The sequence below is a fragment of the Pinus tabuliformis genome, chromosome 6 (assembly GCF_031772625.1).
Source record: "Pinus tabuliformis cultivar Carrire ecotype Pingquan chromosome 6, CPIR1, whole genome shotgun sequence".
Taxonomy (NCBI): domain Eukaryota; kingdom Viridiplantae; phylum Streptophyta; class Pinopsida; order Pinales; family Pinaceae; genus Pinus; species Pinus tabuliformis.
Genome location: NC_142292.1, coordinates 1,349,463,429 through 1,349,478,994, shown reverse-complemented (window position 1 = coordinate 1,349,478,994; position 15,566 = coordinate 1,349,463,429). Strand labels below are relative to the sequence as shown.

Below are 15,566 nucleotides of genomic sequence, written 5' to 3'. Positions count from 1 at the left end.
ACTGGTCTCCCTCAGTGAGTCTCCAACTGACCCTCAAGCCTTCTTTTAAACTTTTCCTGTTGATGAATCAACAGCCGAGATTAAGTCCCTAATCAACGGCTAAAATTAAAATAGACTTATTCTTCGTCTCTTAGAAGCTTCTCGCCCTTATCTTTATTAATACCCATTAATATTTTTATTTTCCTAAGTTTAGACTTAGGAACTCATTAAAAATATTAATTATTTTAATAACTCTTCATCCAGATGGAATTTTCGAAAACGATTTCTGGGTCTTGGAGATCTCATGTGCTTTAGCCTCTCCACCAATTTTCATGGCTAGAGCACATCCAATGCTACCCCAAATCAACACTCCCTCTTAGCGAGGAATGTGCTCTAGTAATACTCCTCAACTGAGCATCACCCTGATCATCTGGCACCGATACCTCTGCTGATTGTTTGGCCTTCCTGCCCAACATCCTCTGCACTGCTACATCCTGTACTATTGCCTATGGCTCTACCACTGCCACTGCTACATTTGTATTGCAGCTCCCTCTGCATCCGTGTTGTTGCTGGTCCTTCCTCCCAACACTGCATCTACACTACAACTCCCTCTGCATTTGTGTTGTTGTTGGTCCTTCCTCCCAACACTGCATCTGCACCGCAACATCATACCCATTTCTACTACTGAAATGGATTCTTTATCATCCCCATCTTTTCCCTAAAATAATCAAACTTAGTTCTTCCAAGGGCCTTGGTAAGGATGTCTGCCACCTGTTCTCTTGTAGGAGTGTAGCTCAACTGTACAGCTCCTCGTTGAACACAATCTCTGACAAAGTGACACCAAATATAGTTGTGCTTTGACCGATCATGAAATACTTGATTCTCAAAGAGCTTGATGCAAATCTAATTATCACACATGATCCTGGTCGCTTCCATCCTTCTTCTGAATAGTTTCACAAGCAGTTTTCTAAGCCATATGGCTTCACACGAAGCTATGCTAGCGGCCATAAATTCTGCATCAGCTGAGATCAGAACTACAGTGTTTTGTTTCCTACTGCACCAGGAGGACATCCCGATCCAATGTTGAAACAGCACCTAGAGGTACTTTTCCAATCCACTGAACTTCCATCCCAATCTGCATTAGTGAACCCACTCAATCTGACATCCTTACTTCTGGTGTACAAGATTCCGTAACCAACTGTTCACTGTAAATATCTAAGAACATGTTTGGTTGCTGCCCAATGAGCCCTCTTTGGTTCCACCATGAACTGAATGAGGGTGTTGACAGCATAACAAATGTCTGGCCTGGTATTGACCAGATACATCAGGGACCCTATGAGCTGCCTGTATAAGGTGGGATCAACATCTTTGTCTTCTGATGCATCAATTTTCTTCCAGTTGGTGATCATTGGAGTAGCCATCGACCTACAGTCCTGCATCCTGAATCTCTTCAGGATCTCTGTAGCATATCTCCCTTGTCCAAGGAAGATTTTATCCTTCTGCTGCCAAACTTCCAACCCTAGGAAATAATGCATCTGTCCCAAATCCTTCATGTCAAATTCTGTGGCTAGATTCTTCTTGCAGTCCTTGATGAGCCTGGATAACCCTGTCAGAAAGATAGCATCCACATATAATAGTAGTTTTAGAGGCTCACCTTTTACAACCAGATAGTAGAGATTGGGATCAGCATCACTCTTGATGAACCCCATTTTTTGCAAGTAGCCATCAATTCGACCATACCACGCTCTAGGTGCCTGTTTGAACCCATACAAGGCTTTCTTCAATCTCCATACATGAGACTTCTTCTCATGTGTCTCAAATCCTTCTGGTTGTTCCATGTATACTTCCTCTTCTATTACCCCGTTCAAGAATGTCGTTTTGACATCCATCTGATGAATCTCCCAACCCATCTAAGCTGCAAGAGATATCACAGTTCTAATAGATGTATACCTAGCTACTAGGGCGAAGGTCTCTTCATAATCAATTCCTTCCTTCTTAGCATAACCCTTAGCCACAAACCTGGCTTTGTATTTTTCCACACTGTCATCTGCATCGTATTTAATCTTGTAGATCCATCTCGAACCTACCATTGATCTGTCTCGAGGCCTAAGCACTATTTCCCAGACATCATTCACCATTATAGAGTTGTATTCCTCTACCATCGCATCCAACCAAACTTGATGTTGAGCAGCCTCCCAAAAACTGGAAGGCTCCCCATCCTGAGCTACTAATGCATGATATCTATCTGGTTGTTTTCGCTCCCCTTTATTGTTTCTTGGTGCACCAATGAGATCTTCTGCATCCCACAGAATCTGTCGAAGTTCCCTGCTAGTTCTTCCTTTGGTAGAAGGTGCTTCTATTAGCTCCTCCTCTTCCTGTGATTCTTCCTGTTCTGAAGAAGAATTCTTAGCTTCCGCTGGTTGAAGTGGTTTGACCAATGGCTCATCTTTTGACTACTCCTTGGAAGGTATTTCTTGAGATTTTCTTAAGGCCCTATCTTCCATGAACTTCACATCTCGTCGAGCTACTACCTTCCTGCTCCCTGGAATATAGATTCTGTATGCCTTAGCGTTCTCGCTATATCCCACTAGATATCATTTCTCTGCAGTTTGATCTAACTTCTTCCTTTTCTCCTCGGGTATACGACAATATGCTAAACTCCCAAATATCCTGAAATGGCTGACTTCAGGAGTCTTTCTTGTGAAGACTTTCTCTGGAGTAATCTTGCCCAATGCCCTATGAGGAGTTCTATTATGGACATAGACTGTTGTGTTGCATGCTTCTGCCCACAGGAATTTTGGCATATCCTGATCATACATCATGGCCCTAGCTGCTTCCACGATAGTCATGTTCTTCCTTTCTGCTACTCCATTCTACTCCAAATTGTAAGGAGTTGTCCACTCTCTTCTGATGCCCTCCTAAGCGCAAAAATCAGTGAAGTCCTTATCGACATATTCTCCAACATTATCTGAGCGCAAAACTTTTATTTTCTTCCCTGTCAGGTTCTCCACCAGAGCCTTGAACTCTTTAAATCGACAGAAAACCTCGTCCTTGGTTTTCAAAAAATAAATCCAAGTTTTCCTTGAGTGGTCATCAATGAAGGTGACGAAGTATTTGGCACCACTAAGAGCTTTAGTAGACATAGGTCTGCAAATATCTGAGTGTATCAATCCTAGTACACTCTTGGCCCTATTTTTAGTTCTAGGAAATGTTGCTTTGCCATACTTGCCCAGAGCACATCCTCTACATACATCATCTCGTTCTGTACTAAGATTCGGAACTCCTGTTACAGTTTTCCTGCGAATTCTCAGAGCCCCATGGTGCAAATGTCCCATTCTTTTGTGCCATAGTTCATTCAAATCCTTATCTCCATTACTGCCTATCAATGCCACTGGTGATTCTAGCTGTAACCTATACAACTAGTTACTTCTTATTTTGATCTGTACTTTCTTTGTCCAGCTCGAGTGTTTGACGTATACTTTCTCCTTAATGAAGAAAACGTCATAGCCCTTGCCTTGAAGTTGCGATACGGAAAGTAAGTTCATCCCTAGTCCTGGCACATGCAGCACATTGGTAGCACGGAACCGCTCTCCCGTTTCTGTTTGAAAAACTATGGTACCCTTCCCTACTGGAGTACACTTTGCCTTATTCCCCATGGTGATCTGAAAATTCATCCTTTCCTCCTGATAATCTGAGAAACATTCCCGGATTCCTATCATATGCCAGGAGGCTCCACTGTCTATATACCATACCTCTGATGATGCAGAGCTTGTCACACAAGCAACTTCTTCTTCCAATCTGGAAGCTAGCATAGAGAAATCGAAATTACTGTCTCTTGTGCAATTTTCTGAAAATCTGCGCGTCTCCTGACGTAGATGCCTCTGCATCATGATCTCAACCCATAATTGGTTTTCCCTTCCTGTCTAATTACTTGCTCTGATACCATGTGAAAATTCTATTACTGCAGCAACTGATTTATTTTACCTACTTATTTTCCAATAAGTTATTTACAAAAACCCTTCAGTAAATATTAAAATAAATTCTACTGCAGATATCACACTATAATACAGAAACAATTACATGCACAAGAATCAAACACATCAACACAGATAATTTTGGACAATTGTCCCCAGGAAAATCGGTGTAGTAGAGGAGGATTTTATTATTAAGCTCTTCTCGAGTACAACTAGGGTGCCAAACTGGCTCACCCAACAAAGACAAATCCTCCGGCGCCTCCCCTAGGCTCAGCGTTTGTCCACCTAACCTTTGCGCAACGCCTTGACCCTCTGCTTCAGCATCTACCTCACTGCGTCAGCACTTGGGCTCTCTGCGTCACCCACACAGGCCCTCCAAAGACTGCACAGTCCAGCTGCCTCTGCATCTTCCTCTTTGAACTCTGTGTTGGTCCTCCGGCACTGTTCCTGCCTCTCTGTTATGTACTCGCTACCTCTTGCTACAATCCAGACCTCTAGTTCGAATTTCTCAGCAAGCCCCGCTCCAGAAATCGAACTGACTGGTCTCCCTCAATGTGTCTCCAACTGACCCTCAAGCCTTCTCTTATACTTTTCCTGTTGATAAATCAACGGCCGAGATTAAGTCCCTAATCCATGGCTAAGATTAAAATAGACTTGATATTCGTCTCTTAGAAGCTTCTCATCCTTATCTTTATTAATACCCATTAATATTTTTATTTTCCTAAGTTTAGACTTAGGAACTCATTAAAAATATTAATTATTTTAATAACTCTTCATCCGGATGGAATTTTCCAAAACGATTTCTGGGTCTTGGAGATCTTATGTGCTTTAGCCTCTCCACCAATTTTCATGGCTAGATCACATTCGATGCTACCCCAAATCAACACATGACACCCCATTTATCCCGGAGCGCACCACGTCACAAGTTACAACAATTTTCTCTTTGCTTCTGAATGCTGAAAATTCATCAGTACCACGCAATGTAACCATGGAACACATTGACCACTCTCTCCCATTGGGCATATTTTGACGGATCCTCACAGCGTGGTCTCTATGGCGGAGGGGTTTTCCTATATCTCACTGATTCTCACTTTCAAGCTAAAAGTTGGATTCGACCAAGGCACTAACAATTTTGCAGAATTACTCAGTCTTAAGCTTCTTTTATTATTCTCTCTTAAGAAATAGTGCACCCACCTTCAAATATTCAGTGATTCCAAAGTGGTGATCGATTGGATCACATCACAATCCACTTGTCACACACACACTCTCAGAAGTTTATTAGATGAAGTATTGCTCCTCAAATCTTGTTTTGACTCCATCACTTGTCATCACATTTACAGGGAGCGAAACCATATTTCAGATCAGCTATCCAAAGAAGGCGCGCAGCAGACGTTTGGCACTTGGCATGTGATAGAAGTCAACAACACTGATCAGTATCAATACTATCACCAACCTTTCACCGAGAATATACAGCCAGATGTGGACTTAGAGGATTGATCTTGTTTTTGGATCCTTTTTGGCACATCAGGACCATGGTCATTGTTTACCTAACACATATTTCTGATAGCAAACAGCACTCACTCCTATTGGACTCTATATATAGAACACTATTATCCTTTTTGTAATGATGTAACTATTTTTTGCTATTGTTCGGATGTATTGAACAGATGTGGCTGATATGTAAAATCAGCACTTTTTGTCTAGTTTATCCATGAACCATACAAATGTAATTTTCATCTTTTATCACAATGGAAATTATGACTTTTCTTAGGGGAGGGGGGGGGAAGGTGTTGTGGTTGTACTATAATAAGCTATAGAAAGATAATTTCATTTATTTAAGGTCATTTATTTTTCGGAGAATTTCGGCAACCTAGAAGGTTGTTGAAGGTTTCATCAAATGGAATATGGTTGGCAATAGAGCCAATAAACATCTAGTGAGGCGATGTATTCAGACCTAGGGGCTATAGGGTGTGAAAATTTCAAGTTTGAAATCTTATTGCAGCAACTGGAATTAATTATTCTAACTGTTAATTAATTAACAATTTATTTGCTGCAGCAAATATCGAATAAATCACACTGCAACCTTCACAAATAAAACTACCGATAATAATAGCACTGGAAACAGAGAAATATTCTAGCACACATACAAAAATTTTGAGACTTATTTTTGGATAAATGTCCATAGAAAAAACTCAACTTAGGAAAATTGTTGCAGCAGCTGAGGGTTTTTATTATTAAGTAGCAACGAAATAATCTGAGTACAATCTAGATGCCGAAAACTGGCAATTCTGTAGAGAAAATACTGGAAAAAATTATCTAAGGGAAATTATCCTCACTCTAAGCAATCCCAACACTTGACTGCCTCTGAAAAACTAGTCGTCCAACTAGCTTTGCACAAGCTCTGCATCATTTTGGAGCTGCCTACCACACGTGCTGCCTGAATCGACTACCAATCTAGTCGTCCTGCCTGTTGTTGACTCAGAAAACGCTTCTTCGGCACTCTGGAACCCCTTCTTGGCCTCTAAAACTGAAAACTCTTCTTCCTTTAGCAAATCAAATTGCCCTCTGAAGCTTTTGCGCTGCTTCCTAAAGAGATTTCAACCTCTACAACGTACTCACCAAATCTAGAAAATCTTCCTCTGGCTTCACTGTCCCTGCCTCTCTCTGTCTTTGCTTCCTTCTTTAGCTCTAACTCTTCCCGCTGCTGCATCTGGAAAATCGAACTTTCCAAGGAAATCGATCTCTTATGTGTGTGTGTTCTCCATCTACCCATCGACTTCTTCTTATAATCTTTTGTTGGAACTCCAACGACCAAGATTAACACTTAATCAAAGCCAAGATCATATCTGAGTCGATCCATGTGAGTTTCTAGATGATTCACACCTTACCTCAATTAATACTGAGGAAATAATTAAAAATAGGCTAATAATCTAATTGAGACACTTCTAAGTGGAATTTCCAAAAATGATTTATGGGTTATGGAGAACTAATGTGTTTTAACCTCTCTACAAAGTTTCAAGACTAAAACACCTCCGATACTACAAAAACTAACACTCTCTCTTAGCAAGGAAAGTGTTCTAGTGTTGCACCACTGCTACAACACCATGTCTATGCATCAACCTCCGTCACGTTGTTGATGTTTGCTAATGTGACTGACTGCCACTGCCCACCAATCACTGCGCAACTTTGATGTTGTATCTCTGTTGTTGCTGACACTGTTGTACTGCTGCCAACTCTGCATCTGCACTATGACTCCCTCTCATTTGTTGTTTTCGCAACTACCACTACTGCAACTGAGAAGCATCCTAAATATTGTAATGACCCATCTTTCATATAGAGAGCGCAAGAATATTAGCATGCATACGATGCATGCATATGATAGCTACATATGCATGTATTGCATGCACTGCACTAGTATTTATATTCTAAAATTAACTATAAATGTTGAATATCATGACACTCCTTCAAATAGAAGTTACCTTCACCCATCAACACGCATATTGCTTAATGCATCATAATTAATGAGCAAATACCAATGACATAAATTTAAAAAGTATAAAGTAAAAAGGGTTATAAAGAAATAGATGTAAAAATTAAGTTAATTTTTACATAAACTTAATTTTTACATATGGTTATATAATTATATATCCTAGAATATTAGTAAATTATATTAATAAATTATTAAAATGATAAAGTAAATCAAAATAAAGTACCTAGTATGAACCTAAGCCATTTATATTAAACAAACAAAAAATCCTAAATATAATATAACCACACCTTTAAAGGAATATGACTCACGTTAAACATAGGGGAAAGGTGTCACTATGAATGGAAGCGGTGGGATCGCTGGTGGAGAGAGCAGTCACCGCCAAGGAAGGATACATATAGAGGTAGAAAGAGTTTTTAAGGGGATCTGAACCGGGAAAAACCAAAACAGGGGAGAAAGGAGGAAGAACGAAGAATCTGAAGACAGTGGGAAGGACCCTTGCTTGTTCTAAAGTTTTTGGGCATGGGGGAACAAATTGTAGAAATTAAAAAGCAATTTGGACTGAGTACCCAGGTTGTACATGGTTTGGCTAGGAGGTTATGGTCTTTTCGTAACAGGAGCGAGCTAAGAAATTCTGAAGCATCTTCATCCGCAGGAAAACAGGTAGGTACTCTCATCAATTCTGTCAATTAGATTTGTAAAATTTTATGTAATTTTATCACAGGTTCATGATGATTTTAAGAAATCCTTTACCATCTTTACAATGGCTGTTAAATTCTGTATAGTCCTTACATCAAATTATGTATAGTCCTTACAATTATTGAATCATCTGTGTCTTTGTTGCATCTGTCTCCTGAGTCCTGACTGCTACTAGCCTATGCACTGTCCACTAAGGAGTCTGCGTTGTTGTTGACTCTGCTATTGAGCCACCTACTTTGTTGCCAACACTACACTGCGCTTCTCAGCACCTAACTGCCACTAGTCTGCAACTGTCACTTGGGTTAGCTAACTGCATCACTGACACTGATCCATCCTGCTACTAAGTATTGTGGGCCCCTGTAGCAAGGTAACGATCCATGAGGACACCTCACTGGACACTGCCCAAATCTTCAACTCCGGGACTATAGCTCCATATCGCCCCACCTCACTGCTGGAGGTATAAATACACACATTGCAAAATCTTCCTCCAACTTGGAGGACAACCTATCAATCTCAGCAGACGCTGCCAACTAGTCCTGCTTCTCCTGCTTCTTCTTCTTCCTGAGAGGACACTTCATACTGTAGTGGTCGAACACGCCACATCTGAAGCACTTGACCTTTGACATGTCCTTCTTCTTCTTTCCCCTATCCTTGACTGGGACCCTTTGATGCTAGGGCCACATTCTCCTCTTCACCCTTTGGTCCCTTGTTGTTGTTGTTGTCATTGATGGTGCTATTTACTAGAGCCTACCTCAACTCCTCTTGTTGTAAATCGGACCACATCCTATCCCATTTAGGCAATGTGTCTCTGCCAAAGATACTTTGGACAAACACCTTCCATTCCTCTGAGACACCATTCAGTGCCAATCGTACAAGCTCTATGGATTAGGGTGCCTCTCCAACAGCTACAAGCTGGTCTCGAACTTCCTCAATCCTGGTGAGGAAGGCACTTATGCTTTTGCCCTTTTGCATCCTGATGCTCCTTAGTTACTCCTGTAGGAGCGTCTTCGTCTTCTCGGAAGTACTCTGATATAGCTCGGAGATAGCATCGTACATTTCCTTGGTCGTACCTTTGTCTACCACATGTGAGATTATATGACATCAAACTCCATCCAAGATCATCTACTTCGCCTTTGCCATCTCCTTTATGTACTCCTTTAGCTAATCAAGGTCCAAGGGTACTACCACCACATTCTCTGCATAGGCTTTCAGGCCAAATTCACCTAGAAGGAAGGACATCCTAGCCTGCCAAATGACATAGTTGGACGCTCCCTCCAACCTATCTTGATCTCTAAGCCCAACCATCTCCAATCTGATCTGGAAACTCCCTCTTCCTCTGCTCGGTTGTTGAATCTGCTATTTGCACTCCCTGCTGGAGCGAGAAAATTTGCTCACAGCTACTGCCAATCTACAATTGGCAAAATCGGATTTCTTGTCTAGAAACCCTCTGAGAGAAACTTCCCTCAATTTGTGCTATTTCTCTTCCACCAGACGTTGATTCTGCTACTACAAACTGCTACAAAACCCTTTGTGCCCAGACAAGGGATCTGCTCAGTGAAAATTTGAGTTGTTGCTACTCCCTTTGCCTATTGGAATCACTATTCTGAACAATTCGGATTTTCTGCCACCCTGCCAATGAAAATCGAACCTTTGCCAGCAATTCGTAGTACCTGGCTAGACTTAGGAAATAATTAAAAATAGGCTAATAATTTAATTGAGACACTTCTAGGCGGAATTTCCATAACTGATTTATGGGTTATGGAGAACTTCTATGTTTTAGCCTCTCTACAAAGTTTTGAGACTAGAACACCTCCTATGCTACAAAAACTAACAGGGGGTGCTTGTATTGCAGAGCTTCCACACTCTTCTAGCAAAATCTTTGGGACTCAATGGCACATTCTAGGAAGGATTAGCACATGTTGGCTCATTTGTATGGCTTGCTTCCTTCTTATTGTCCCACCATCATTAAGCTTGTTGTGTTGATCCAACAAGAGGATATATTCCTATTTGCAGGAAACGTGGCCCCACCCCCATACTAATCATTTTTCCATATCAAAACACCATTTGTTTCAATATGACATGTATGAAACACATTTCACCTATGGGAAACGTGTTTCCCACAGACTAAAACACATTTCAAGTGTGTTTCATCATCCACATAGCACGTTTTTTTCCAACAGAAAAACGTTGTCTGTTTTTCCTTAATTTGATTGTTGGGACCTGCAATTTTGGTTTTAATGCCTAATTAGAGGTTAATTATGAATCAATACGACTTCTAGAAGCCTCTAAGACCGGAGATTTTTCTTTAAAAGAGGGTTTCAGTCTCAATTTGGGCCAAAATAGTTGGCACTTGATAGTAATGTTAAGTTCCTAAAGGATAACAAATGTTATCCTTCTACTTAACTTTAACATTACCATTAACAGTTTTGGAATGTTTGAGAGTGGTTCCAACCTCATTAAACTTCATATGGAGAGAATAGAATATCATATTCCATTCAAAATTCAACAGATTTCAAATTTTAAGGATTAATCAGATTGCATCATTTTCATTAGATTCTATCACATAGGAGGATATGGGATTGGCATTTAATCAAGAGCACCAAGCCCCTTGTGTACCTCAATATTGGAGATATGATTGTTGGACTCCTCTATCATGACCTTAGCAAAAAAGTACTCTTCAATCAAAACAAAATCATTGATTGGGTATGCTAAGCTTTTTCTACCATATTTTAAAGCTTGGATTTCTCTAAGGAAAAGGCAGTTGGGTTTTCTCTAGGTGGAATTTCCATAGACGATTTCTGGGTTTTGGAGATCTCACATATTCTAGCCTCTCCACCAAATTGTGTGGCTAGAACACATTCATGCTCCAGAAAATAACATCCAATTGAGAGTAAAACCCACAAGAATTATTCTCTTCTTAAAGACCTTCAAGTGATGAATTCCAAGACCTATGACCCTTGACCAAGACCCTCCAAGACCAAGTCAATTCTTTCCAACAACTTCTGCAATTTCGACTTCTCAGCAGATTCCTCTTCAATTTTGACTTGCCCGGCAAATTCTTCTGCAGCTTTGACCTGCCCAGCAAATTCTTTTGCAACTTCGACCTACCCAGCAAATTCTTCTGCAACTTTGACCTGCCTAGCAAATTCTTCTGCAACTTTGACCTACCCAACTAATTCTTCTGCAACTTTGACCTGCCTAGCAAATTCTTCTAGAACTTCATCTGCCTGGCAAATTCTTCTGGAACTTTGATCTACCCAACAAATTCTTCTGGAACTTTGACCCAGTGGTTTTCCAACACTTCGACTTGCCCAGCAAATGTAGAAACCCTAACACGAGAGAGAGAGAGGCCTAAAACTTCAATCTTGCTTTTCTTTTGCTTCTTCGTCCTTTTCCAGCATCTATCTTGAGGAGATCAAACTTGCTTGAGAGTGTGTGCAAATGAGGTCAAGTTCCTTCTTATTTATAGGCTTTTGAGGGGTACAAATTGCTATCTTTAAGCCGACTTGTCCCTTCATGTAGGCCAACTTGCTTTTTGCACCACCACGAGGTCTTGGAGGGTCTTTCGACTCAACTTTGACTCAAATATTTTTTCTTTACAATATGTAACATGCCCAAATGGGTCTTCAATACATGACAATGACCCAATTGACTTTATGATAAGCCTATAAGTACTCAATGGGTGCTTGACTTAAAAATAAATTTCTCTTGAGCATGAAACCCATGCCTCAAGAATAACAATAATAAATTTACTTTTCTCTTTTCATTAAATACATAAAATCATGATTACATGTCATTATGAAGACCGAACCTAGTTACATATTTCAACAGGTGAAAACAGTAAACGTTCAACTTGTGAACTAAGGCTAGGGGCTTATTTCCCTTAGTGTTGGACCTCCTTGCGAATGGGCTGACTTGCGAGCTCTCGGGGATACTCATTGAAGCTAAGCTTCCCCCTGTAGGATTTCCTTGCAGCTTTCCTTAACCCAACGAGGATAAGGTTGCAAGAGGTTCAAACCTTAGTTAGATTTAATTTATTGCAACCACACATTTCATGTTGTACACTGACACACTTAATTAACCTAAACCCAAGTGGAAGTCTAATCTAACTAAAATTAACCAAAAACGCTCCATCACATTTCCTTTTCTAGCACTTGGAGTTTGTTCATTATCTCATTGCCACTTTACATTCAAGTACTTTACTTTCAAGCATTTACTTTTACAAGTACTCTCTTGGCACTAGTCTCATTGGTTATCCCATTTGCTATTTCAGCACTTCATTCATTTAATTGTCATTGCTACATCTATTGTTTCATGGTGAAGTTATTTATATGCTTTGAAAATTAAATGCTGCATTTATTTATTGATGGTCGAATGTATCTTGTGTAATTTCATTTAACTCCTAGAACTTGATTTAGTTTAACTTAGCTTAATCAAGCCTTAGTCTTTTTGTCTCATTGGGTCCACCCCCTTGGCTTCACTAGGGTTTAGCCTAGATGGAGAAGTTGAGAGTTGAGTGACAGCTACTCAACTTCAGACTTGCCCCCAAGGCCACACCAAGTGAATTTGAAGATTTTCTCCGCGCTAGCCTAAGTGTGGATTTGGGTGGCAACAATACATCATTTACAATAATGAAAATTGAAGACATCTCCCAAGACTAATAAAACACAATAAAATATCAAACATATATATTGTACTTACTTTATCAACTAACATGCTTGTTTTGTCACCTAACCGAGCTCTCTTTCTAGGAGCTTCCGCTTCTTTATTTGTCAACATGTTTCCTATGAGTGTCTTTGTTGTAACATCATCATGAGAACCCTGCAAAACATTTTCTTAAAGTTCAAGAACAAAAGAAACTAGTTGTATATGACTTCAACCAATGCAAAAGTGCGCAATGAATGCATGCTTTGATATATGGCTATAAAACTAAAATCAACTAGACATACTTCAGAATTTGTGAAACCTAAATTCTATCAATCCTAACATCCAAAATATAATCTTTGCCATGCTTTAAATTCCAATCTAGTATGCTTTAAAAAATATACAATGCAAGCTGGTTCAATCTCTAAACAGATGTTATCCATGAACCATTCTATGCATCTTTCAATACAATGCTAAAATCATAAAAGAAAAACACTTTCCAGAATCAATTCAGATAACCAAAAAGCTCAAAATTTCAGGAAAAGCATTCTAAACAGGAAAAGCTTAATAAGAAATTGAAATGAGAAACAGAAAACCTTTATGGCAAGAAATCTTGTAACACCATTTTCCATAACAAGCTCACTCACAGAACTCATCTCAAGTATTTTTAGCCCATCCACACTTTTTCCAGAAAGAATCGTGGTCATTTCAATTTTCAACCTCCCCTTGATGTTTTTGTTGTTTGATATTTTATTTATATTCAATATTTTGGGACTTATTAACCCTTATACTAGCAGGGGTACCTTTACATTCATGCACCATTAAAAGAAAGCATTTGCATGTAGGGATTGCTGGTTGGCAAGCTTACTCATAGGAAAAAAAATTCTCCCAGGTTACCATGCATTTGGATGGGTAACAAGAAGTATAGGATCTGCACTAGAATAAGACCTTGCATGAATAACTAGATTGCTAACTAGTATACCAATTAAGTGTCATATGGGCACATAGGCCATCAGTTGACTCAACATGGATACGTCCTCTCTTGTCATTCAAAATTTGTTAACAGAATGCTCTTCTAAGTTCTAAGTTCTAACACACCAAAATTCATCCAAGAGACAAAATTCCCACACACTAGTGCTCTAAAGAAAACACCTTTGTTGTGCTAATTCCACTAACCCCTAGAAGAGAGCCACAAAAAGAATATTTTCAGAATTTAAGCTTAAATGGAAAATTCAATCATCTCCCATTCCTCAATAAAGGTGAAAATTGCCTAGGACTAAACCAAAACTGACATAAGCAGATGTGTCTAACCATGATAAACAGAAATTTCAAACCATCCATGTTTTCACTGTAAATCATCAAGCTACTCTCTAATGATTTCTAGGACATCCAATGTAGTGTGGCACATGTTAATGGCTCATTTCATCCTATGAGGTTGTTATCCAAGCAGTAACTTGTAGCTTGGGATGTCCACTGATTTCAAGGCTGTCTTGCTTGATTCTTTTCGTTGTGACCTTATGTTATGGTGCTTCCTTCAATACTCTATAGTTGCAGATTATATGTTGGCTACATATTCTTGATGCTGATTGTTGTACAAGGGACCGCATTAACTCTCATGAGTCATAACCTAAAAGATCTACTTGGATCAGTCATGGCACATTGTTGTTAACTTGACTATGTCTTCTTCTACATGACATCAAGCCCTATTTGTTTGTATTATTTGACTCCACAACCCTTAGATTGATACTAGTCTTAGCAACCTACAATCATCCTTTTCTCTCATACATTTATTTAGGGAAACCCATGTCGCACCAGAAAAGAACTGACCTAAAGTGAGAAGAAGCACTGTTGTGATCACAGTGGGAAGCCTTCCTGGGTTCCCCTGGGGTTACATTGTGCTTTAGCGCTTTACCGCTTGAAGTGCAAATTTCAGAGGTGATATATTGAATACTAACAAATAGATTTTTTTCATTTTATTAATTTATCTATTGAGAACTAAGTTGACTTCTTCATTCTGTAAAAGTAAAGCAAGAATTTATTTTCATACATCATTTACAGCAATGAAAATTAAAGACATCTCCCAAGACTAATAAAACACAATAAAATATCAACCATATATCTCGTACTTACTACTATATCAACTAACATGTTTGTTTTGTCACCTAACCGAGATCTCTTTCTAGGAGCTTCCACTCCTTTATTTCTCAACATGTTTCCTGTGAGAGTCTTTGTTGCAACAGCCTCATGAGAACCCTGCAAAACATTTTCTTAACGTTCAAGTACAAAAGAAACTAGTCATATATGACATCAACCAATGCAAGAGTAAGCAATGAATGCATGCTTTGTTCGATGGCCATAAAATTAAAATCCACTAGACATGCTTTGCTCTATGGCCATAAAATTAAAATCCACTAGACATACTTCAGAATTTGTGAAAACTAAATTCTATCAATTCTAACATCCGAGATATAATCTTTGCCATACCTCAACTTCCAATCTCGTATACTTTAAAAAGTGTACAAAGCAAGTTGGCTCAATCTCTAAACAGATGCCATCCATGAACCACTCTATGCATCTTTCAATACAATGCCAAAATCATAAAAGAAAAACACTAAGTTACCAGGAGATGGAAATGGATACAGATCCGAATTCGAATATGAATATGGATCCACCAGATTTTTGAAAAGCCGAGATCCGGATACAATGGGGAAAAGTCACGTATACAAAATACACTAATATTTTTTTAATTTTAATTTTTTTAAAACAAACCCAATGTTGAAAAT

At 39.3% G+C, this 15,566-nt stretch overlaps 1 protein-coding gene across 5 annotated transcripts in view; it reads right to left on the bottom strand.

The window, feature by feature from the left end:
* LOC149263633 (uncharacterized) overlaps window positions 1-15,566 on the bottom strand; it is a 313,839-nt gene that overhangs the window by 119,338 nt on the left and 178,935 nt on the right. For 4 of the 5 annotated variants that reach the window (XR_016259290.1, XM_089426542.1, XM_089426545.1 and 1 more), the window contains exons 5-6: window positions 14,914-15,036; window positions 12,841-12,960 (exon numbers count right to left, since the gene is read on the bottom strand). Coding sequence is in view for 4 of the 5 variants with exons in the window: in XM_089426542.1 (XP_089282668.1) it covers window positions 12,841-12,960; window positions 14,914-15,036 (243 nt within the window). In the remaining variant the exon portion in view is untranslated. The remainder of the gene's footprint in view (window positions 1-12,840; window positions 12,961-14,913; window positions 15,037-15,566) is intronic. The other variant, XM_089426543.1, reaches the window with a different exon arrangement.